A 24,475-nucleotide genomic window follows, 5' to 3' on the forward strand; every position below is an offset into this window, starting at 1 on the left:
TTAGACCCACTTGGAAACAATTTGGTTTGGTATCTCTATGCACTGGAGGAACTGGAAGGCAGACAGTGTTGTGCTGCTGACCCAGTTCGGTCCATCAGTGCATTCACATTCTCAGACCAAACTGAGATTCTGGGTCAGCCAACATGCTACCATTTGGTACCAGTGACCACAAGTAGACCTCATTTACATGAGTCAAAGCCATGTCATTCCCACAAATGCACAGTCACCACCAGATTTAAATTTGGCATGTGGGTGTGCCATAGTTTTACATGGGGATGCCATCCAAGAAAATCCACTGCTTGGAGTCCAATGAGGACAAGCTTAGCTTGGAGCAATGATATACATCTCTGTGATGTTTCCACAACTGGATAAGATTGGCCGCATGTGTGAATTTGCAGTAGTCACATAGATATGCCATGTGCATGTTGTGCTTGAGATCTGTTTGTACAAATACCCAGGGAACTTCTTGTGTCTTCCTAATGTTTGTACTAGAGCCAACCATTTTTTACTACATTTTGGGTTGCAGTCACGTGTATTCCTTGATGGGTTTGCCCACACACTTATTTTTGATTATCCCCATTACATTTTTAGTTTGATTACAAAACAATGGATGATCCTTTGTTTATTCACTGGTGTCAAATTCATTTATGTAGCACACCTTTCCCATGTCTGTATAGACATCAGTAGTAGTTATATGCATTAACAATGAGTCCGTATCCATTTACAACATTCTAATGCCAGTGCTGTATCACAGCTTGATCTTTTCATAGTAGAACTTGTACATTTGTAGGTCCAGAATGAACACACCAAAGTATATAGGTTTTGTCAACTTCAGCTTGAATTTCTTGCCATCAGATATCTTCCATGACTCAGAGGCCCTATCTGCAATCAGCATGTTGAGCTTTTCTTGTTTGCTGTCCCAAACAAAATCAACATGGATTCTCTTCTGCAGGTTCTCCATCGTTATAAAAAAACTATATAATCAAGAATCTGTCTCAAAATCATTGTTTGCAACCATTCCAAGGTTGGTGTTCGTTTGTATATATGGCTCACTGATGATACCATGGCACTCAGTGCAGATACAACTGCAGATAAATGTTGCATTTTTGGGACAGATTTGGAACCAGCTAGGTGCATTCAGTAAACGTATGCCTGGAATCATCCATAAGTACACACTGGTATGGGGACAACCACTTGTGGGGAAGCAACATCACTTCTGGGCCAATGAGTAATCGTTTCGGGCACGGTAAAGCTCATTAGGGCATTCCAGGTCAGCTTCAAAGAATATCTATGGTTGTTATTGCTGTATATATGTTTGCAGATGTCCATGTCAGTGGGATCAGTCTATGTGAACTTGTAACAATGACTCACCATAGACATTCCATAAACAAGTGTTGATCAATATCAGTGAACAGTTTCAACTTGATCTTGGTTTTCAATAGCAGTGCATTCCAAGCCATCCCGGTGATGAGAAGTAATGTGTGGGATTGAGCTTGTACACATGCCTGGCTGTATGACGAAATATCTTAGAGATATCCGTGTGCAGCAAAACATCTGTTTGCTGAGACAGATCATAATTGTTCCCAAAATGTTTACAACCAAATGCAGACCAGACATTGTTCATGTGTGTGTTGTCATTGGTGAAGTTATCTTTGTGAGACAGTGATTAATTAATGGCCTCAATCAGTGGCAATCAAGTTTCAGAACATTTATCTGTGTCACTCATGTACCTGTATGGGTAGATTCATTTACCGTTGAGCACACTGAATCCTCCATCATCAGCACTGTTATATTAGCAAGTACTCATAAAGCGATTGTTGCCTACTTCCACAAGATTGCTCCTTGACAACAACATTGTCTTTTTCTGTAACTGGCATGTTAGCCTGTCTTGTCATGATGTACTCAGCAACAAATCAACATGATAATGTGACTTAACTGAAATACTATATTTAAGGTCTGTTCATGAAATGGTTATAGAAATGGTGTTCTGGTAGCACAGCATGAGTATGTTATTTTATTCTGAGCACATTGGCATTCAATAATTTTATTATAATTATCTCTTTTCAAATGTGCATCTTTAATTATTCTTCCCCTTGATTTTTGCCGACAAGATAGGCAAAGATAAAGTCATGGTTTATGGGACACTCATGAATATCTTCATTTGTCATGGTATGTTTCCTGTTTGTATTATACACCAGATTTATTTCTCTAATAGATTTGTCCATGTCATTGATCATCAAAGATCTTTGCTGTCTTCACTGTCTTCCCTGTCTTCCCTGTCTTTGTTGAATAATTAACTGTCTTCACTGGTTGTTTCATTATCTTCGGGACTGCTCCGGTGGCCTAGTGGTTAGAGTGTCCACCTCAGAAGTAGGAGGTCATGGGTTTGAACCCCGGCCAAGTCATACCAAAGACTTACAAAAATCGTACTAACAGCTGCCTCACTAGGTGCTCAGCGTTAAGAGGTTAGTGTCAGGACTGGTCGGCAGGGTGTCAGGATAATGTGACTGGGTGAAACATCATGCTGCATGTCTGCAGCATGATGCCCCAGTGCTAGACATCACTGTAAACTGCCACACTGCAGACATTGTAGTGATATGACTGAAAAATTGTTAAAGCTACATTAAAAATCGAAATCACACACACACACTCCATTATCTTTTCTGTCATATGCAGTTAAACTTAGTCACACTGCGAACTGTTAATATCAGTGACTTAAATAGCATGCAGTCTTCCGGTGTTTTCATCATACTCACTCCAACTCAATCCCTAACCCAGTTTTTTTTATCAAGATACCATGGATATATTTTTGAAAAATTATACAAAATCTTCTGTGCCTCTGACAAATCAATTTGACATATTCATACTAAATAGTGATCTTTTTTGTGACGTTACAAATACATCATTAGCTGCCAATGTGAATTCTTTCATACTGCTATATGTATCCAAGTATGTGGTTTCTAATAGTATTATATAATAGCCCACTACACTTCTTTAATAGTGAATCACTTTTTATGCATTGCCAGCAATAATCAATCTGTGTGCAAGTTCACAGCAGTGAAGCTCCCAAACCATGATGCAGGCTTGAGACGCTTCCATGTGGACTCGTTTGGGTTACAATCACAGATGCACAAATGTGTCAAAACAATCCTTGGTGTGAAAAATTAAGGGGAATCTTAGAGATTTATGGCCTGATAACCGGAATGTCCAGCCAGTCTCAAACCCCATTTCCAAAACTACAGTACTAGTTACGGCTATTTATTCGTGAATTTTAATATCAAAACTGTCCCCAAAAATGTAACAAGTTGTGACACAAGAAGAAAAGATTGGTATACCTAATTATTAAATGTATCAAAAAATGTACTTTTTGGTTCCAGGCATCTTTATGTGATTTGCTGATTTCCTCTCTAATGAATTAATTATTTAAAAAAGTCAAATGTTTTTCTTTCAAATACTATACTATAGATTTTCACCCAGTGACAGTACTTTATTACGCTCTCCCATTTTGTAAAATTATTAATTGGCAACAAGAAGACTTAATACCTCGAAAATATGTGACACCTAATTGACTAGCATTTCCAGTCAGGTTGTATGGTGAGGCTTTTTCGGGTCCCCAAATAAATGTTGGAGGATGATAATAAACTTGGTTATTGTTGTAGTATCTTTGTTTCCCAATTTGGACCATGGCTTCGCATATTTTATTCAAAAGGTACCATGTGTTAAAAACTGCAACACAGTATAGTTAAAAGTACACATGGTGTGTGGGGACTGATATATATAGTACAGACCCTTGAGCAACTGTTCAGCTATGGAATTTTTTAAAAGTCCAGGAGATAAGCTGTCACATATATTTTGTTTTGTGATTTGTAGCTGTTGAGTGTTCAAGCAATTGGGAAATCAGAATGTCCAACATCATAGACACCTCTAATTATTGTCCAACAAAGAAAGAATGTGTAAATGTTTCCTAGTCACCTATTTGAATTAAGCTTAGACGGTGAAACCTTTTTGTTTTTTCTGACAAAGAAGCAATCTGTAAACTAGACTTGGTGACCTTTGAATTTAACTTTGTTGAGGTGTTTATTTGACAGTTTAAGGAATAAACAAATTAAAATCAGTTTATTATAATGATATCCACTTTGTCAGAGTATTAGCCAGTCAAAACATTTTATATGCCAAACATGTCCAGCAAATACACTGAGTGCAGTATCTCTGACACATTTGTGCACACAAACACACACACACACACACACACATTTACAATCAGGATATTTAGATTTGCTGAGATTTGCTGCCTGTTTTTCTTTACTACCTGAATATGTCTTAGCAGATGTCATCAGTAATCAGATCAGCAGTTAACCTTTGCTGCATTTTCTGAAAAATCAATAAAAAGAAAAACAATTTGAAGCTTAGTACTGATGTTGTTTCTTTTTTCATCCCAGGTTTCAAGCAGCCAATTCTCCATGGCATGTGTACTTTTGGCTTTGCTACCAGACATGTGCTAAAGCAGTATGCAAATAATGATGTCACTAAAATTAAAGCAATTAAGGTAAATTTTACTGTTTTGCCTGTGTCAGCAGATATGGAGATGTGGTTATCACATTTTCTTTTAGCATCATTATCATTGTTGTTGATGTTGTTAATTGTGTTTTATGTCAAAGTTTTTTAATTCATATTCAAAATTCCTAAAGAAAGGAATAGTTTCTAACTTGCCTGATGTAAGTCCAAGGGAGCTTACGGTATGGCCCTGAATTTGTCATGCATCATAAATTGTCAATAATGATTTTTAACTTGTCTGACTCTAAGTCCAAGGGAGCTTATGGTATGGCCCTACATTTGTCATGCATCTTCAGGTGTCAATAATGCATCTGTCAGCTGTTCCTAGTTTGAACGTCTTGTTGAAAACCAATTTAACCAAGTTGAACCAAACTTCACCAATAACATCCTGGCATGAAGAGCTTTCGGTTTTGTACAAATGATGATGATTCAACATTGAATCGTCACATGCAGCTAATTCTGTTATAGTAGACCATAATGTTGATGTTTGGCCTGGTTAGTAAACCTTTGTGGTCAGTGCAAAAGCACACTTACATCCTATGAATTATATATCAGAGACGTAACTTTTAAAATGATGAAAATGATGTTCTGTGCACCTTCTCTTTGATAAAAATACATTGTAGGTGCCTGCTATACACTTTTGGCCCAGTGAGATATTCATTTACATCCAGTATCCAGTGTGTACAATGACAGTGATAAAGTTATAATGATTTAAAGTCTACTATTGCATACAGATGGTCCAGACATAGTCTTCTTCTGGAAAAGTACATTTTTTTTGTTTGGGGGTCAGGGTGGGGTGGAAATTATTAGCCAATCAGCTATTTTTAATCTATGAAATATGGTAGGGATGGGGTGGAAATTATTATTAGCCAATCAGCTACTTTTAATCTATGAAATGTGGTAGGGGTGTGGTGGAAATTATTATCAGCCAGTGAGCTACTTTTAATCTATGAAATATGGTAGGGGTGGGGTGGAAATTATTATCACCCAATCAGCTACTTTTGATCTATGAAATATAGTAAAGGTGGGGTGGAAATTATTATCACCCAATCAGCTACTTTTGATCTATGAAATATAGTAAAGGTGGGGTGGAAATTATTATTAGCCAAGCAGCTACTTTTAATCTATGAAATATCACTCATGGGCTGGTTCCATAGCTTATAATATCATTAGCTGGCTGTGACTAAAAATCAAACTTTACTTGATAATGATTATTTATAATCAGTATCACTTTTTAGTTATGCTGAACATGACCTGGAGAGCTTATGGAGTGGTCTGTTGTCCAGCCATCGGTCTGTTAACAGAAGTTTGTTATCACTACTCCTCCTAAACTACGTTGAGGATCACCATGGTACTATACACACATTAATCCCAGGGTCATGTTGATTCTAAAGGAAAATGGTGCCACTCAGACATCCAACATGGCCTCCAAAGTGACCATCTTAAAACTTGTATCACTACTCCTTCAGAATGGATGATTATATCAGTATGGGATTTTCACTTATAGACTTCTTATGATGTCTACTTGGACCTAAAGGAAAATGATGCTGAGACCCAATATGGCTGCCACAGAAGCCATCATGAAAATCTTATTAGCACAACACTCCTAAACAGAAAGTTAGATTTACATGGGGTTTTCACTAGAAAACTTTTTATGATGTCTAGTTGGTCCTAAAAGAAAATGGTGCCAATCTAATGTCCAATATCGCCATTATTGCATGCATTTTGAAAATCTTTTTATTGCTGCTATTTGAATGGAAAGTCACATCAGCAATGGGTTTCCACCAGAAGACTTCTTATGATGTTTAGTTGGTCCTAAATGAATTTGGTACCAACTGGACATTCAGTCTGGCCACCATAACAGCCATCTTGAAAATCTTGTTACTGCTAATCCTCCTAAGTGGATGGTCATATCAGCATGTTTTTATGGTCTAGTTGGTCTTAAAGGATAATAGTGCCAATCTGATTTCTGGTATAGTCACCGTGGTGGCCATCTGTAAAATCATTAATAAAAATGATTTAAATTATTGATACACCTCCTGAACTTAAAAACATATCAGCACTGGTTGTTCGTAAATTAAAATCTTGCTGATCTCATGTCATCACAGTGGCCAACTTGAAAATCTAGATTGAAAGTCATATCAGCATCAGTTTTACAAGAAGTCTTCTAATGATTCTGTATGGTCACCATGGCAACCATCTTGCAAATCTTGTTCATGGTACTCCTTCTAAATGGAAAGTCATATAAAAAATTAACATGAGGTTTTCACCAGAAGACTAAGTATAATATCTAGATAGTCTTGAATGACAGTGGTGCTGGTATAACCTAAAACATGACTGCCACGATGAACATACTGAAAATTTTGTCACAAATTCTCTTGAATAGATGGTCAAATAAACATAGCATTTTCATTAAGAGTCATAAAATGGTATCCCGTTTATCCTAAATGAAAATCATGCCAATCATACACCCAATATGGATGTCACAGTCACCAATTTTAAAATCATATAGCTCAAGAATATCGGATTATTTCAGCACTGTGAAATTAAAACAAAGAAATAATCTTATCTTGAATTCCAGGAAATAATTTTTTGGTCAGTACAGCACAAGTGCATTGAAGGGATGCTGGTTCTTTGAACGACTTTCAAAAGCATACTTGTCTTTCAATAAATATTTCAAAGACATTGAGGAATTTATTTCTGTTTGCTTTAATGATTAATTGATAATTTCCACAAAGGAATAAAAGTTTTCCTCTGAAACTTTTTGATATATGCAAAAAGAAGTATGTTGTTCCCCACATGGATATGTAATACATGTCCTGAGCTAAACAAATTTTGATGCATATTGCAACGAGACGTTGACAAAGGGAGGTTATCTGAGATCACTATACAGGCTTCTGGTTGATGTAATAAAAATTGATCAGTGTCTTTAAATTTGGGGAATTGTGACATGTGGTGTGACATCACTCTATTCTCAGTACACTGAATGGTCTTTCCTACTTTTTTGAATCATTTAGACCACCTACAACCTCCCGTAGCCAGAACAGCAAGTGAACACATAGACTAAATATTTGTTTTTGCAGAACATCATTAAACTGAGTGTTGAATGGAAGGCTCCACTGTACATCATCTTCATCGACTTCTCTAAAGCTGTTGACAGTGTACACTATAACAGCCTATGGAACATTCTGGAACTGTATGGCATTCCTGTTGAGATAATAAAGCTTATAAAACTGTTGTTCAAAAACTTATGAGTGCAGCATCATCCTGGACAAGTCATTATCAGACTGTTTTCCATGACAGCTGGAGTTTGTCAGGGCTGCATCTCTTTTTTCATTTCCATTCTTTTGTATTTTGTTGATGTCTCAGTGTTTTGACATTAAGGAGAAAATAAATAGATTCTGCGAATCATCTAAACAAGTAGGCCAGAAGTTGACTCATAACATTCCTCAACACATCCCAGGCTCCAATAACCATCAGTAACCAGACAGAGAATTTCGCATACCTGGGCATTATTGTCAATGAGCTAAGTGGCACAAGCAAGGACATGAAATGATGCTGATCCACCATCATATATGACTCCAGTTACTAACAAGAGACCTAAGCTGTCTGATATCACTCACTTAGTCAACAGACATATGTAAACTTGTGAAAGCAGGTTCATATATATGTATACAAAAATGGGGAATGTAAAGGAAGCTTGGAGTACTTAGTTGCCTCATTTTCTGTTAGGCAGATAAAAAAATATTCATGTTTCTGGGTTCATGTTAAAAACAAATTTAGTTGGTCAGGCAGATTAAGATCTTTTTTGTTCATTTTCTCCTCTCCATTATCAACAGTGAACCACATTTACAATGTCCTAATTTTATTCTTTTGAGAAAAGACATTGTTGGTATTCATCCACAGCATGATGTTATATGGTAGTTAGATTTACATTATCTATGTGGTTCGATATATTGTGTTTGATATAACTTGCTGTTAATTTGAAACAACCATAATTGTTAACAGAACACAGAGGTAGACATTATTGAATCATTCTTTCTGGTCCATGTCCAGTAGATGCAAAAAATATATTTTGACAAACAGTTAGTCTTGTAAAGAATGTGATGAACAGTTCTTGAGAAGAACTCAAAAGTTTTTCTATTTGTGATAATGGCAGTTATATTGTAAAGAGTGAAATATTTCCGTATATCTAAAAACTAATGTAGATTGTTTTCCCTCTGTTCTTTGTGAATGTGATTAAAGGCTGCATTACTATATCAATAAAAAGAAGTTGAAAATTGTACAATAGTTGTGGGTCGCAAGACTTTTACAAATTTAGATCACATGTACATATAATGCTTTAAATTGTGTATTTTGTAAAGTTAATGAGATTTTTAACACATTTCTTGTTTGGATTCATACATTGAACATTGTTGGGGTGAATGTACTGCAGAAACATCACAGAGCATGGTATCAGACAGTCTTAAGAGCATAACAAGTTCAAATAAATGATTTTAATGATTGAGTTTACCTGTAAAGCTTTTGTTTCTTTATTTTGTTTATTTCTGCATTCAGACATGGATTTTGTGGCTTTTTTTTTGCTGCACCCAGATTTTGATTGTCACTAATTTCAATTCACAATCATCACTCCACCAATTTTTCCATCATTTTCAAACATGATTATGATTATGTTGAGAGTTAAAATCGCTACTTAAACAATTTTATTGCACATTTAATTTAGAGATTGACCGTAATATTTGTATCATTTGTTACAGAGTTTAACAGGTAAATGATATTGTATGGGTGACACTAAATATCAGACATAAACAGGTCTTGGAAGATCAGTCACCAATAATTTGCAGTGTATGTGGAAAACTTGTTAAAAAAAGTTAATACTTAAAGATTATTTTTTGTTGGTTTTAGTAGATTTTTAGGGATTAAAAAAAGGGTATTAGTGGGTCAGGCAGTCTCAACATATTGTAATATATGATGATCCTAATGGAGAGCTACAGAGGAAGGGAGAGAGAGAGATAAGGAGCAGAAGAATAGAAATAAAGTATGCCTAAATATGGAAATACAAATTTTAGTAACATACTTAAGGGCAGATATATTTTCTAAATGGGAAAAGAAGGTACCTCCAAAAATGATATTGCTACTAGTATCTACTGCAAAAACTTCAAAACATGGCTGCTCAGATCATCCTTAGAGTATGAAGAACTCAGCACACCTGCTCTGCAACCTTCACTGGTTACCCATTTGATCCAAAATGAAACACAAAACTGGTTCACTATACTAGATTTCGTTGACTGGCTCCAGCCCAATATACCTATCTGATCTCACCCATGTGTACACTTCATTGAGAAACTTATGTTCTTCTTCCGACCTCTTATTGTCATTGTTACAGATACACGCACGCATGCATGCATGCACACATACATACATACATCCTTGGTAGTTAATCATTTGTGTCTTATTTTCACTCATTCAAGGTCAGAATGTCAAAGCCTGTATTGCCTGGTGAGACTTTAAAAACAGATATGTGGAAAGAAGGGAACAGAGTTTTCTTCCAGTGCAAGGTATGTACTGGTTGGCCACCAATTTATCTCAGTACATCTTTTTGTTTTCTTCATGTTCACTTCCATGTGTGCTGGCTTTGTTTCTTCTGCTGAATTGCTGGTTGTTTATTAGATAATTTTAGGTACATATTAAACAATTTATAAGAATCTAGTAAACATCCTTTTAACATCTGGAGATTATTTGATGAAACCAGTATTAAAAACGTGTCACCTGCAGAACTTAATGCTTTACATTGACTTTAATATACATTCAAGGTCAAGGAAGTGTTAGGTTAATTTTTCCTCTTTGGAACTGTGGAATCTTGTGTGATGAGCTACAGATTGAGGGATTTAAACAAAATGCGTGCCATATTTTACAAAGTGCTATGGTTGACTAGCTTTATGATTGATACCACCATGGAATTAATACAACTTTTCTATTAAGAGACTTAATTTTTAAAAATATATTGTTAACAATCCTAGTTTCATCAAAGCAAAAGCTTTCAAAATTTACAGGAATCTATAATATGATCAGATATCAAAAGCTGAAAATTTTATACAATTATTTTTTGTAGATTCAGAGGTATTTGATCCTGAAGATTAAAGTAAATTCACTGTATCAGTCATAAAAGTCTTCTGAATTCAGAGACCGTAATTAGATAGACACATATGTAGGTACTCAGATTATTAGATATGATAATTCTCCAATGTCACTAAAGCATTTCTCTGTAACCGCTCTGGTGGCCTAGTAGTTAGATCATCCGCCTCGTATGCGGGAGGTCGTGGGTTCAATCTCTGGCCTTGTCATACCAAAGACTTACAGAAATGGTACTAACAGCTGCCTCACTTGATGCTCAGCATTAAGAGGTTAGTGTTAGGACTGGTCAGCCTGGTGTCAGGATAATGTGACTGGGTGGGACATCATACTACATGTCTGCAGCATGATGCCCCAGTGCTAGACATCACTATAATCTGCCACACTGCAGGCATCATAGTAATATGACTGAAAAATTGTTAAAGCTACATTAGAAAACCTAAATCACACACATTTCTCTGTATTGATATCTCATATATGTATATCAGTGCATCATCCTGACAATAATACAAAGATACATTGTTATGATATTCAGAGACAAATCTTGATGGCATTAATTTGATCCATTTCAGGTTGTAGAGAATGATAACATTTGCCTGTCTGGGTCGTATATTGACCTGAATGAAGATGCCTCAGCAGTAAAGGTGAAATCAACACCTCAGGTACAGCCTTTTTATTTTGTTTTGAGTAGACATTAATGGTCTATAGGTTTTGCTTAATCCAAGGAATTTTTTTATTCCTTGAGTTGCAATTACTTGCTACAAGCCTTAAATATAGTGATGATTGCTTGGGAAATTTGTAGGATTTAATTTTTTGAAAAAAATGGTATATTATATCGCTAAGGGTCCAAGCAATCCAAAATCACTTGAAAGCTAAAGTTTGTATGCATTTTCTTCTACTACTCTTAGCTGAATATCTATCCCCAAGGAAGTGTCATTGCATTAGAAAGTAAACAGGAAAAAATACACATCACAAAATGTCTGTAAAATAGCAGGCTGAATGAGTATTTAAAAACTGATCAGATTTTTACAGGTTGAAGATCATGGACTACTCTTATCAAAAACACAAGCAAAACTGTAAGTGTATGAAATGTTTCAGAATAAATTTTTTTTATATCACCTCAGTTTTTGCAGTAGAAAGCCTGGGCTGCGGAATCACAAATGTTGTAAATCATTTAAGATTTCGCAAGGTCTCATACTTTTTGTTGCTTTTGTAATTTTCTTTCACAAAACTGTTACTGATTATTAAAATTGTAGTTTTTATTTCTATAATTCAGTAAGAGACAGGATATGCAACACTGTCATTTTACATCCATCCCAGCATACCTGTCAACTGTTCAAAAGCCAGGTATGTAGATTGAATAATAAAACATAAGGAGATTGTGACTTAAAATGGGGAGGTTTTTTGTGCCATTTTTTTAAAGCGTTTTCACTAAATATTGACTGGTCTTTCGGATCCAATATGCATAAAATTCTCTAAGGATGCATTGTTTCTCCCTGTGATGTGCCCTCTTTTCATATTCTAGTAGCTGTGGCCAAACTGTACAATAGCTTAAGGTTAGTCTTGAGTAAACAATCAAGAAAGCCAGTGTAACTAATTAACAGTTAATTCTTATCATTGCATTTGTCTTGTGAAAAGGACTGGCCCTCTGACATGCTTCAAAGAAACCATGTTCTACAGATTGTTATGTAAGCACCAGCAATTGATTGGCAAATAAACAATGCCCTTTGTTATTATAACTCATGGTGCCTAAATACACATTCTTAAATGTACACGTGGCAACTATTTTTCCCACATTTTATATCCCACTTTATTTCCTTATTATCCACTTGTAAGGCATTTAACAGTCTTTATGAAATAACTTATTTACTGGTATTCTGAATTAGTTTTAAAGGGCACATATTCTGCTTGGTATGTTTTTTTCATTCCCTTTTTTAATTTGATGATGGTAATTACCATTTGTATATACGGTATAGTAATGCCGGATATTTACTTGTGAAGTTTCTTTTTCATAGGAATGGAGATGCTATAGCATTCACATTGATCATTTTTGGGATTGAAACTAAATTGCTCACAATTTTATTGCTGTGTTCTATTTTTTTGTTGCAGTTTATTGTTGTGGGGATAAAAAAATATCTTAAATTAATGTGAATAATGTTTAAGCATTCTATTTACTGAAGAAAATAATTCTTTGTAGTTTGACAATTATTTCATCACAATAGTATTCACAGGTGATAAAAATAGAACATGGCTTCTGTGGATTGCATACAATATATCTATTTATGTGGAATTATTTTTAGGAAAAATGAAAGTCAACATACATAATGTAATAATTTGGAGTTCTGTGCACAAATCTGGAGATATTATGAAATCTGGAGGTAGGTGTGGAAGGACTCCAAAAATCATGAGTTTCTTTTACTTCTGGTGTGAGCGTTGACAGGTATGTCCCAGAGTTCGGAGTATTTCAGTACACTTAGATAAAAAGTGACATCATATTGATGACACCATTTGGATCTTTGAAGAAAGCATTTATCTTACAAAAGTCAGCATCCTTAAAGACCAAACATAAGGAATCCACAATGGAATTCAGCATGATTATGCCATATCAGGGCATATCCATAACAACAAATCCTTCAGTTGCAAATGCATTAAAACCCATAAAAAATAACTGAATCCAAAGGAAACTTAACGTGACATCATTATAGTGAAAAATTTAAACTGTCATATTTTTGCAGTTCTACTTGTTAAGGAATGTTTTGTGGAATTTCAGGTTTGAAGGAAAATTTTGGCATAACATGAAGTGTTTTAAAATTTAATAGAAAATATTGTTATTAGTACCCAATTGGAGTATCATTTATTTAGAGTGCAGTAAAACAAAAATTAATAGTATCAGTACTGACCAGAAGAGTTGTAGAGTTTAACAGAAAATGTTGGTATCAGGTACTAAATTGGAGTATTTTAGTGTTTAATAGAAAATATTGGTATCCGGTACCTAATTGTAGTGTTTTAGAGTTTAATAGAGTAAGTTAAAGTTTAGTAGAAAATGTTGGTATCAGTACCATCTTGGTGTGCTTTGATTAACTATAACAGAAAATGTTGGTACCAGTACCATCTTGGTGTGCTTTGATTAACTATAATAGAAAATGTTGGTACCAGTACCATCTTGGTGTGCTTTGATTAACTATAATAGAAAATGTTGGTATCAGTACCATCTTGGTGTGCTTTGATTGAGAATAATAGAAAATATTGGTATCAGTACCATCTTGGTGTGCTTTGAGTGTAATAGAAAATATTGGTATCAGTACCATCTTGGTATGCTTTGAGTGTAATAGAAAATGTTGGTATCAGTACCATCTTGGTATGCTTTGATCGAGTGTAATAGAAAATGTTGGTATCAGTACCATCTTGGTGTGCTTTGAGTGTAATAGAAAATGTTGGTATCAGTACCATCTTGGTATGCTTTGATCGAGTGTAATAGAAAATGTTGGTATCAGTACCATCTTGGTGTGCTTTGATTGAGAATAATAGAAAATATTGGTATCAGTACCATCTTGGTGTGCTTTGATCGAGTGTAATAGAAAATGTTGGTATCAGTACCATCTTGGTGTGCTTTGATTAACTATAATAGAAAATGTTGGTATCAGTACATCTTGGTGTGCTTTGATTGAGTGTAATAGAAAATGTTGGTATCAGTACAATCTTGGTGTGCTTTGATTGAGTGTAATAGAAAATGTTGGTATCAGTACATCTTGGTGTGCTTTGATTGAGTGTAATAGAAAATGTTGGTATCAGTACATCTTGGTGTGCTTTGATTGAGTGTATCACTATCTGTTAGGAGTAAGTTTGAGTTTAGTAGAAAATGTTGCTATCAGCACCTAATTGGAGCTCTTTTTTTGAGTGCACTTATGGAAAAGTTGGCATCAGTATTTAATTGAAATGCTTTATCAGATTCACACATCAAGATTTAATCTGAGTGCATTTTCTACCCTCAGCATATGCCAAAGTTCAATATTGCTTAACATTTGGCATATGTCAGTCAGAAAAACCTTTGCCTTGTTTGCTTATTTGCTTGTTTTCAGTCTAGAGCATATCACAAATGAACCACTTTGTTTTTTTTTTTTATATATTAGATACCTGATTTAAGTTTGATTTTAAAAAATGTGTAAATAATTTGAAGATAGTATGTTTGCAGTTTCATGCCTTCCCCTTGATTTCTTAATGTTGCTTATATTTTATAGTGACACTTTTCAGTAATTTTGATGAAGAGATAGTGTCCCTTTCAACAAGCTGTCACGCGTCTTTATGAGTAAGACCTAATAGAAGTTAGGAGACAAAATGTCAAAATGTTTGTGATTTTTTTTATCTGCTCATGCAATATTACAGTTGCCCCAGGTCACCAATATTTTTCAAGACTAAAGCTTTATTACAATCCTAGTAACAAGAAGATACAAGTCTAAGTATGTCGATTTCACATGAAAAATGTTGCCAGCTTGCATTCACAATATGTATTTTAAGCATCTCAGCCGATTCCCACCAACTTTCACATAGTGCATGCTGTTGTAAAGCAGGTAATATTGAGAAAAAAAGCTGACTGGTCGCAATCTAGTTGGGATGATGACCTTGAAATATTCCAGTTATTTTGGACAATCAGCAATCTTTTCTTGGCCCCCATTTGTGGCCTTTTAGCATGGAGCTTGGACCAAAATGGCTCATACAGTACCAAAGTTGTGGAAATTGAGATGGTTTGAATTCTTTCAAATACAAGTTACTGACATTTTTTCTTGCCAAAAGGAATTACATATATGAATATTTCCTAGTGTCTTCCTTACTTGGTGTGATAATGTATTAAAAATACTGCAGTCTTGAAAATATGTTTAATCCAAAAGGCAAGCAGCAATGTTTGTCCAAACAAAAATCATTAAATCTTGAAATTCACTGCTTCTTGACTTCTCACATATCTCATAAAGATGTGTGATAGCTAATTGAAAAGGAACATTATGATGCAAAGATAACTTAACTGTTATGCTGTAAATAATTACTGAAATGTTATGCTGTAAATAATTACTGAAATGTTATGCTGTAAATAATTACTGAAATGTCATGCTGAAATTAGTATTGAAATGTTATACTGCAAATACAAATACTACTAAGAAAGAGCTGTGGGATCAGTTTCTCAAGTTACAAACATTATTTCTTATATGTTTATTGAAGGAGGTATGTATTGAAATTTAGTATTTTCTTGGCTTTTACCCATTTTAGTAACAAGCTTGCATCAGGTATACCTGTGGTTCTATTGCAGAAGTGTACAAGTTGAATGAGAAATTCACATATCCCAGGGACATGTGCTTGGGAAAGTTTGCCCTCCTCAGTCCTGCCAAGTGTTGCATTCTTAATTTTTGATTGGAAAACTTCATATCATCATGTTTATACTTGTCTTAATCAAATACAGCCTTGGGTTCTCATTAGCAAACACTATGCCTAAGGGCTTCTTTTCAAGTGGTTTCAAGGAAAGTTTCTTTATAACCTGAAAATGCAGTAAATTTGGTTAGTTTCAGCTCGATCTGAGCCTGCATGGTTGAGAAAGCTTGCCAGTAGCCTCCTATGGTCAGTTGTTCTTCCAGATGTTTTCCCAAGTTCTTTCTTCACCAGATATATTGGCCACTATATATAGCCTGTCTTATGCTGAAAAATGGCTTTAAGCCCACAACAGCTACTGTTATTGACAAAGCAAATTCTTAATTGAAAATAAAGGACAGAATTATATAAAGGACAGAATTATCTTCATGACACTGTTGAACTTTTCTTGAAGGCCTCCTCAGGTCTCCAGAGTGATATGGTATTCCACGAGATGGCCAAACAAATGGGTTCTAGACCAGGTCTGGCCAAGAAAATTGGTGCCATATACCTATGGAACATCACCAAGGATGGTCAGCAGGCTAGTCAGTGGAGTAAGTAAAGTGTATGTTGCTCTAAATAAACCACCCAAATTATATTTTTCATCATTACATTTTCATGAATTGAGTCAATGCAGCGTATTCATGACAATATAATATTTGCTCCTTCACGTCATGCATTTTTAGCCATGTGGTTATTAAAGGAAATCAGTTTTATTTTTAAATCTTTGAAAACATCTGGTGAAAATTATGTGAATAACATTTCGAGCCCAGAAGTCATTAAACTCCTTAGACATTTATTTAAAATGGAGAATGTTGAATATAAATGTCAACTCATTGTTTATTGATAGTCAATAAGTTTCATTCTCCACTCAATGTGGGCATGTAAAAAAGCTGCCAGTAGCTTGCCATGGGTCGGTGGATGTTAAGGGGGCTCATCCTCCATGTTATACTGACCACTTGTATAGCCAATCTTGCACTGAGAAATGGCATTAAACTCAAAAACAGCAACAGCAACTTACAACAAATACTCCGCTCAAATCATTTTTTTTAAAGATATTATTTTTTTCCTGTTTCTGTCATTCTCATTTCAGGAAAATATATTTTTTTAAAGAATAAAAATTTTCAGTGTCAGATTCTCAGATATAATTCCTTACCTGCTTACAAAGACAGAACAACTGAATATATCGTAAACACAATGCTGTATAATGAACGTGACATTAGATAGATAAATCATTTAGTGCTACAAAACCTTTCAACTCCAGTTCATCAAACTCCTCGAATAATATGCCACGTTCCAAACAGCTCATGGAATTTAGTATTCTTAAACTTAATTAATTTCATATGATCAATTTCTAATGAACATTCATGTAAGTTCCTCTAACTTTACATAAACCTTTCTATAATATGCTGTAAATTCAATTCTTTTAGTGGGTATCAATGTCGATAGATTTTTCAGTTGCTATAAACCGAAAATTTAAAGACAAACAATCATCCTTTTATGAAAACACCAGGATCCCAGCCCCAATCCATGCATTGATGGAACGAAAATATAATTTATTCACAAAGCCATGAAAATTTAAAGACATATTATCATAAGTGGAGATCATGTGATTATTTGTTATAACCACACTTATTGTAAACTTCAGCTGTGGACATGAAATCTGGAGATGGTGCCATTTACAGGGGAGAACCTGCACAAGGAAAAGCAGATTGTACCATTACTATAGCTGATGGAGATTTTGCACAGCTAGTGACTGGAAAACTTAATTCACAGGAGGTTGGTATATAGTCAGATCATGTTAGGACATTTGGGCCATTATGTTCAAATTGTATCATCAGTATACAAGTTCTTTGTCTGTTTTAGCATCCGTTTTGCATCCTTTCCTTTGAATACTATCATAGTATTTGAATGCCTTTTTTCCACAGTTAGGTGGATTTAAGAAAAAGCATGTTTCATATAACATCATGACAATATTTTTAAGCATTACCTTTTATAATTTTTGTGAACTATTTATTTTTAAGTTACACAACTGCCATGCTAAAAGGTCTTTGTCCGTCAAATACATTACCCACTCACATTAAGAATTAGTCCCTGCTACCTCTGATCTTGCCTGTATATCACATTCATGAAGGGAAACCTTACAGATAACTCTTAGTCCCTGCTACCTCTGATCTTGCCTGTATATCACATTCATGAAGGGAAATCTTACAGATAACTCTTAGTTCCTGCTAGGCGGTCACCCATACCATGGATGTTTACCAGTGTAAACTTTTAACTTGCAACTGTTAATAGTACTTCTTAAGAACCCATCATAATTTATAATCGTTTCATACCATCCAACATATTTTTAGTTATATAGTAAATCAAGAAGTTGATATACCTTGTGTATACATTTCTTTGTTTTTATTTGAATTTGTTTGAATTTAAGAATATTTTCCCCAAGTATTAATTCCTTGTAATATCGATTTGTAACACTCAAGTTTGCACTGGTGCATTTGTATTGTAACATGAGTGCACCCACTGGAACAGTTTGTATATTTGTTGTATGCACTTCTCTTTTGTTTTATTCTTCTTACTTGCATTGCAGAGATGTCAGTCAATGCAAGAAGTGCAGACACTTCGGGGCCCAGAGTGGCCGAGTGGTCTAAAGTGCTCTCTGTTATGGATCACTGCCATCTCACCTCTGTCTGCGTGGGTTCGAGTCTCGGATTCAGCCAATGTGGGTCTGTGAGAAAGCTTGCCAGTAGCTTCTCGTGGGTCGGTGGTTCTTTCCGGGGTTTTCCCGGGTTCTTCCTCCACCACTAATACTGGCCGCCATGTATAGCCTATCGTGTGCTGAAAAATGGCGTTAAACCCTACAACAACTACAACAGCAGACACTTCAGAATCATTGAGGATAAAATTGTGTCATTGAACTTTGTCTGCACAAAGTGTGCATAGTGGGCAGAAGAAGTTTAGTTTATCTTGAAAAGGCATTTGAAGGGCCACAAGAAAAAGGCATGCTTGAAATCTTCCAAACATAAAATATTAAGCATTGATAGAATTCAGAATCGGTGGTGTTTTAGGGGGTACATTGAAATGCTGCCCTCATCCCCAGTGAAGATGCAGAAAAAAGTGCCAAAGCAATGATTTCTTCAGACCCTGTAAAGAGCTACATCAAGCAAGTCCACGCATGCTACATTGGAATAACATATGCTTATGCGTACATCGTTTTAACTTTGAGGTTGTTGATAAATGAGTTGGAGGAAACTAGGAATGGTTCTAACCATACACTTTGGTGAAAGCTTAACTGTGTAGTATTATTATTCATATTTGACAAATTATTATTTATATGACATTGTTTTTAACTTTTCAACCACATACATACTATACCTCACAATTCCATCAAGTGATATTAGTAGTCAGTAGAGATTAAATCAGTATGCGGATGAAGTCCTTAGCCTGAGAACAAAAGCTTCAGGTTAGTTTTCTCTGTTTTGTTTGTGTATGTGGTTGAAAGGTTAAAAACATTGTCAGATATGGTTCAAGCATAATCTGGCATACTACTGAGCACAAGTCCCCATCCCCTTCATGTGCATGGACCTGGTACCATTGAAGTCAGTGGTATGGAGATTACCTTCAAACTTTGCTAGGCTGGTGGGCCTACAAGTCATATATCATTCACTGTACACCATCACTGCTGTAGCCAGTCAGGCCAGCCAATCCTTGTATGGTTTTGACGAGTGTGAATCTATCATCTCATGCTGGTGAACTGCACATTCCTCAACAGTTCCTAATGTGATGATGGCCTAGTCCCAACAGACTACCTTTGTCCATCTTGGCCCAACCTACCCCCCAGGACCAACATTCCCCACCTGGAATACCTTACTGGACAAGACTGCTGGCTCTGCTGTCATATCCAACAAGTAGAGCCATTTCTATGCATGGTAACAACAAGTGTCATCACTGTCTTACAGAATACTATACTCCTGGACCCAAGTGAACCTCGAAAATATCAGTTTCTTTAAGTAAAACTACCTGGAAGTGTTAGGTTTAAAAAAGTAGGGGAACCCTATTTTTCTTTTAGGGCTAGCTTTATCTTGCATAGTGAGTGAGCTGCACATGCTGTCCTTGGACCTGAAATAGATGCAGTTCCATTCGGATGGCTTAGTTGTTCAAATGACACAACCTGGCTTTATTTCTATGAACAGGTTACCATTGATAAGCAGTGAATAACTATTCACCCTTACCTTGATAAACCTGTGGAGAGAGACCTTAGGGGCCATCCATTTAGTATGTATGCAAAAATCTGGCAAAGCTTGACCCCTGTAAACATGCATACTTTTTTTTACACACCCCGCCTGTGTATGTAGGCTTGACCCCCTCCCCCGAATGATATAGTATGGCCTTTATTTAATCAATGCAGAAACAATCAAGGATTAATATTAACGTGTTTAATAAAACAGATAGTCCACCCACGTTGAATGGCTGGCTGCATCAAAGAAATAAGCTGCATAACTTTAAAAAGTCTGCTAAAATTCAAATGTCGACCGAACCCAGTTGAACAGGTTACGTATTAGACAAATTATTATCACGGTTTCACCCCCCCCCCATTTCCTATGTGTACATATATTATCAGTAGACACCCCCCATACGCAAGCATATGCATTTGGGTTAACTCCCCCTCCCCTCTCCATGTGTACGTACTAAATGGACGGCTGTTTAAGTTGCAAGACCCAGTACATGCTCTCAGATGCTGTTCAAAGCACACAGTGAATGTCCAATGTTTCTGTCAAAGACTCTTTATACCTGTTATGGCAGGAAAGCAAGACATGATCCCACAACTACTAGCCTCTTGGCTAAATGGGCTTATTAGTGTAGCTAACTTGGAACTCTCAGAGGATTGAGTATGACTAGAAGATTGCAGCTTACAAAATATGAGTGATTTCCACAAGCCTGGCCTTCAAACATAAGTCTTAGTTCGAGACATAATGGAGTTACTTGGCTTTCACAGCAGTCTGCTTTATCCAGCTTCTGTTTATTTAACATGGCCTCACAAAGGAGAATCTCACTGGGCCACTGGCAGATACCCAGAAATGTACCATGCCCCATTCAAGATAGCACTACTTCAGCCCTGGGTATGACCTTGCAACTTTTGCTGGAATCGCCCATGAAACTTTTGCATGCAAGGCAATATCCATGTGTGGGATAAACGCATGATCTTTGGTTATGCTGCTTTCTTGTTAGAAGTTCATCCTTTCAGTAGAGCAATCATATTAAGTATTTCCTCCTCCTCTTGTTATTCTTCTGATGGTAATGTGATTGGCAAAAGTATCTGACAGAGACGGGAATCATTTTAGTAAATTATGTTTCTCAGCAAATACTTGCCCAATACTATCAATCCTTTCCACCCTTTCTCGCAAATATGAGCATGATCTTAAAGGTTTTGCTCACGCTTATACTAGTAAACTTATGGGATAAGGGTGGCCACGGAGCAGAACAAAGGAAGTTAATCTGTACGAGTTACTTCCCTTTACCAATATAATCAATAAACAGAATGACGTTTTCTGCTGGATTAGCAGCAGAGAGTAATTCCTGATGTTATTGGGATCGGGGTCAGTATTTTCAGAGAAACGTAACTTAATAATAAATGTCCTCTACAATGTGTACCCTTTTAAGCATTAATATCACACAATTTGTGTTTTACTTATTTGTTTCTGATTTTCAGGCTTTCATGAAAGGATTGCTGAAGCTGAAAGGAAACATAATGCTTGCTCAGAAGTTAGGCATCTTGTTCCAAGAACAGGCAAAGCTGTAACAAAGAACATAGACCCTGCCATCTTCCATGTATGATTCACTAATAGTGAAGACCACTTATGACTAAAATGTGAAAAAACATGAATAAAATTACATATTCTATATTTAAAACACATCACATTTTTAGTCCACATACTGTGCTGTCTGTAAAGGATATAGTATTGGTAACACAATAAATGATATTTTACACTATTTCAGAACAATTATCTTTGCTTTCTTATATGATAATTTCTTTAAGAAAAAGAAAATGAAGCTTTGAAACTATGTAGAAAGTTAATAAATTGTTGGAATAATTATAAAATGTTACATTTGCAAGAATATTGTCTTTGGCCATTGTTTGTAAACATCTGCCAGATGAATATATTTTGTCTTTTAAACTAAAGCAAAATATATTTTAAAAATTTCTGCATGAACACAAGAAAAATCTGAGTTTCTGTGGATATTTGAACACCTGGAATAGAGTTTATCTCTCAGCCTTAGCTGTATATTTGTACCTGTATATAACATAGATTCTGCTAACCACATCACATTACATACACAAGATGCAACTTTTTTTGTGTGCAAAGTATCATGTACAAAACAATTTGTACAACATTTAATTAAACTGTTAGAAAGTTATTTATTTGCATGTTATTGATATTGATACAAATATATTTCTGTGCTTAAGAAGTATTTGTATAATATTTATCACCTACTCTTAAAGTGAAGACCACTTTTCAACATCGTAACAATGCTTGATAAAGTATCTTGATCCAGCATGTAATTTTCAGTTTTAACCAGCTTCATCAAGCGTTACTTGAAAGGGATCTAAACAGAATCTTTATAATACTACTTGCTTGACAGAGGTAAGTCAGGGACACAACAATATCAGTTTAATGTACTGTCAGATTGCCAACATGTCTGTAACATTCAAGTCCTGCATAAGTGGTTTTAGTTCATGTCTTGAGAATGCGAGACATATTTTATTCTTTGCAACAATTTGTTTATTTGATTTTACTGCATGCATTTATTAATTATTACACTGATTATGAATGTGTAGATATGCCATTAAATCAGTGCCAAATTACAATGTATTGCACTTGTCAAAGTACACAATGATTCAGTATTAATTTACATGGAGAATTTTTAAAGAATGAAATTTTATATTACTGGTATATACATCTGTCGACAGATTATCAGTTTATAATTGTACATTTATATTAAACATACATTAGAAGAAATAAATTATTTTTACAACAATTTATTTCTGTTGTGTAAATGATATTGTTGCTACAAATTTTAAAATTCTATGTTGAGATTGCTGTATGTGTGATAACTCGGGTGTGATGTTCTTGAAGGGTTTAATGCCATTTTTCAGCACAAGATAGGTTATACATGGCAGCCAGTATAACGAGTGGAGGAATAACCCTGGAAAACCCAAGGAAGAACCACCAACCCACGAGAAGCTACTGGCAGGCTTTCTCATGTACCCACGTAAGCCGAGCCCGAAACTCGTGCAGACAGATGTGAGATGGCAGTGATCAGAACGGTGGGCACTTTAGACCACTCAGGGACCCACTCTGCTGTGAAATGTGATGGAGAAGCATTAATGTAAAAGAAAAACAAATAAATTCACAAGAGAACTAGCTTATGTTGATGATGGTTACTGGAGTTGGTCAGGGTACAGTAGTACCTCACATACTTCAAACTGCCATATTTATCATGCAGAATGCCTACATGTTGTCAAGCTGGTACTAGAAATATCCAATAAACAAAAACATGGTGAAGATGAAAGGAGCAAGACCACTTTTAAAAAGTCAGCATAGAAGTATAAAAAGGAGTTTTCAGATTCCTGGGGAAATAAGTAAGACAGGCAACAATTGCATTTATTGGACATCATGTTGTATTCATTTGAGCATGTCTCGTGGTGTGAAATTTTATAGCTGTCGCCCCATGAAATTTAAAAAAAAAATTTTTAAAAAATGAAACAAAATAAATTGAAAGGTTATATCAAGTTGAGAGATGTAGCAAACAACCTTTGAGCTCCATGCAGTTTGGAAATAGTTTCTGAAACTACACTGGAGTTATTAAAGTATACTTTACAACCCTTACAAACATTCACTGCATTAGTCTCGGATCACAATTCTACACTTTTTTCTACATTGACAATATCAGTATATGAAATTTAAAGCTTGATGAAAAATGTTCACTGCTTTGCTGAGGTCTTGCTAGGGTGTATCATGTCTTTTTGGGTATGAATTTCTGTGACCAAGAAGGAATAGGACTGAAGGATGGGCAAAGTTGGGAATCAATTTTCAATTCTTCAGCCTGACCACATCCTTTTCTCCGATTGTTAAATCCCTTTTCCCAAATTTTGATAACTGTTATACACTTTGCAAATCATGCCATATCAAGTAAACAACAATTGTATGATAAAGATTTATTGGAGTGTGTTTTGGATTTTTAACGTAGCTTTAAAAAAAAATCAGTCATATTGCTATGATGTGTGCAGTATGACAGTTTATAGTGTTCTAGCACTGAGGTCTCAACCCGCAGACATTTATCATCATGTCCCACCCAGTCACATTACCCTAACACCAGGCCAACCAGTCATAAC

At 35.5% G+C, this 24,475-nt stretch overlaps 1 protein-coding gene across 1 annotated transcript in view; it reads left to right on the forward strand.

Moving 5' to 3' along the window:
• The window catches only part of LOC149801033 (peroxisomal multifunctional enzyme type 2-like), a 69,996-nt gene extending 46,878 nt beyond the window's left edge, over window positions 1-23,118 (forward strand). Inside the window, exons 18-23 of the mRNA XM_089955067.1 lie at window positions 4,440-4,546; window positions 10,026-10,112; window positions 11,259-11,348; window positions 16,496-16,634; window positions 17,729-17,859; window positions 21,791-23,118. Of these exons, the coding sequence (XP_089811193.1) occupies window positions 4,440-4,546; window positions 10,026-10,112; window positions 11,259-11,348; window positions 16,496-16,634; window positions 17,729-17,859; window positions 21,791-21,880 (644 nt within the window). The 3' untranslated portion in view covers window positions 21,881-23,118. The remainder of the gene's footprint in view (window positions 1-4,439; window positions 4,547-10,025; window positions 10,113-11,258; window positions 11,349-16,495; window positions 16,635-17,728; window positions 17,860-21,790) is intronic.
• Window positions 23,119-24,475: the final 1,357 nt, after the last annotated feature.

The sequence above is a fragment of the Sinohyriopsis cumingii genome, chromosome 4 (genome assembly GCF_028554795.1).
Source record: "Sinohyriopsis cumingii isolate HCF-2022 chromosome 4, ASM2855479v2, whole genome shotgun sequence".
Taxonomy (NCBI): domain Eukaryota; kingdom Metazoa; phylum Mollusca; class Bivalvia; order Unionida; family Unionidae; genus Sinohyriopsis; species Sinohyriopsis cumingii.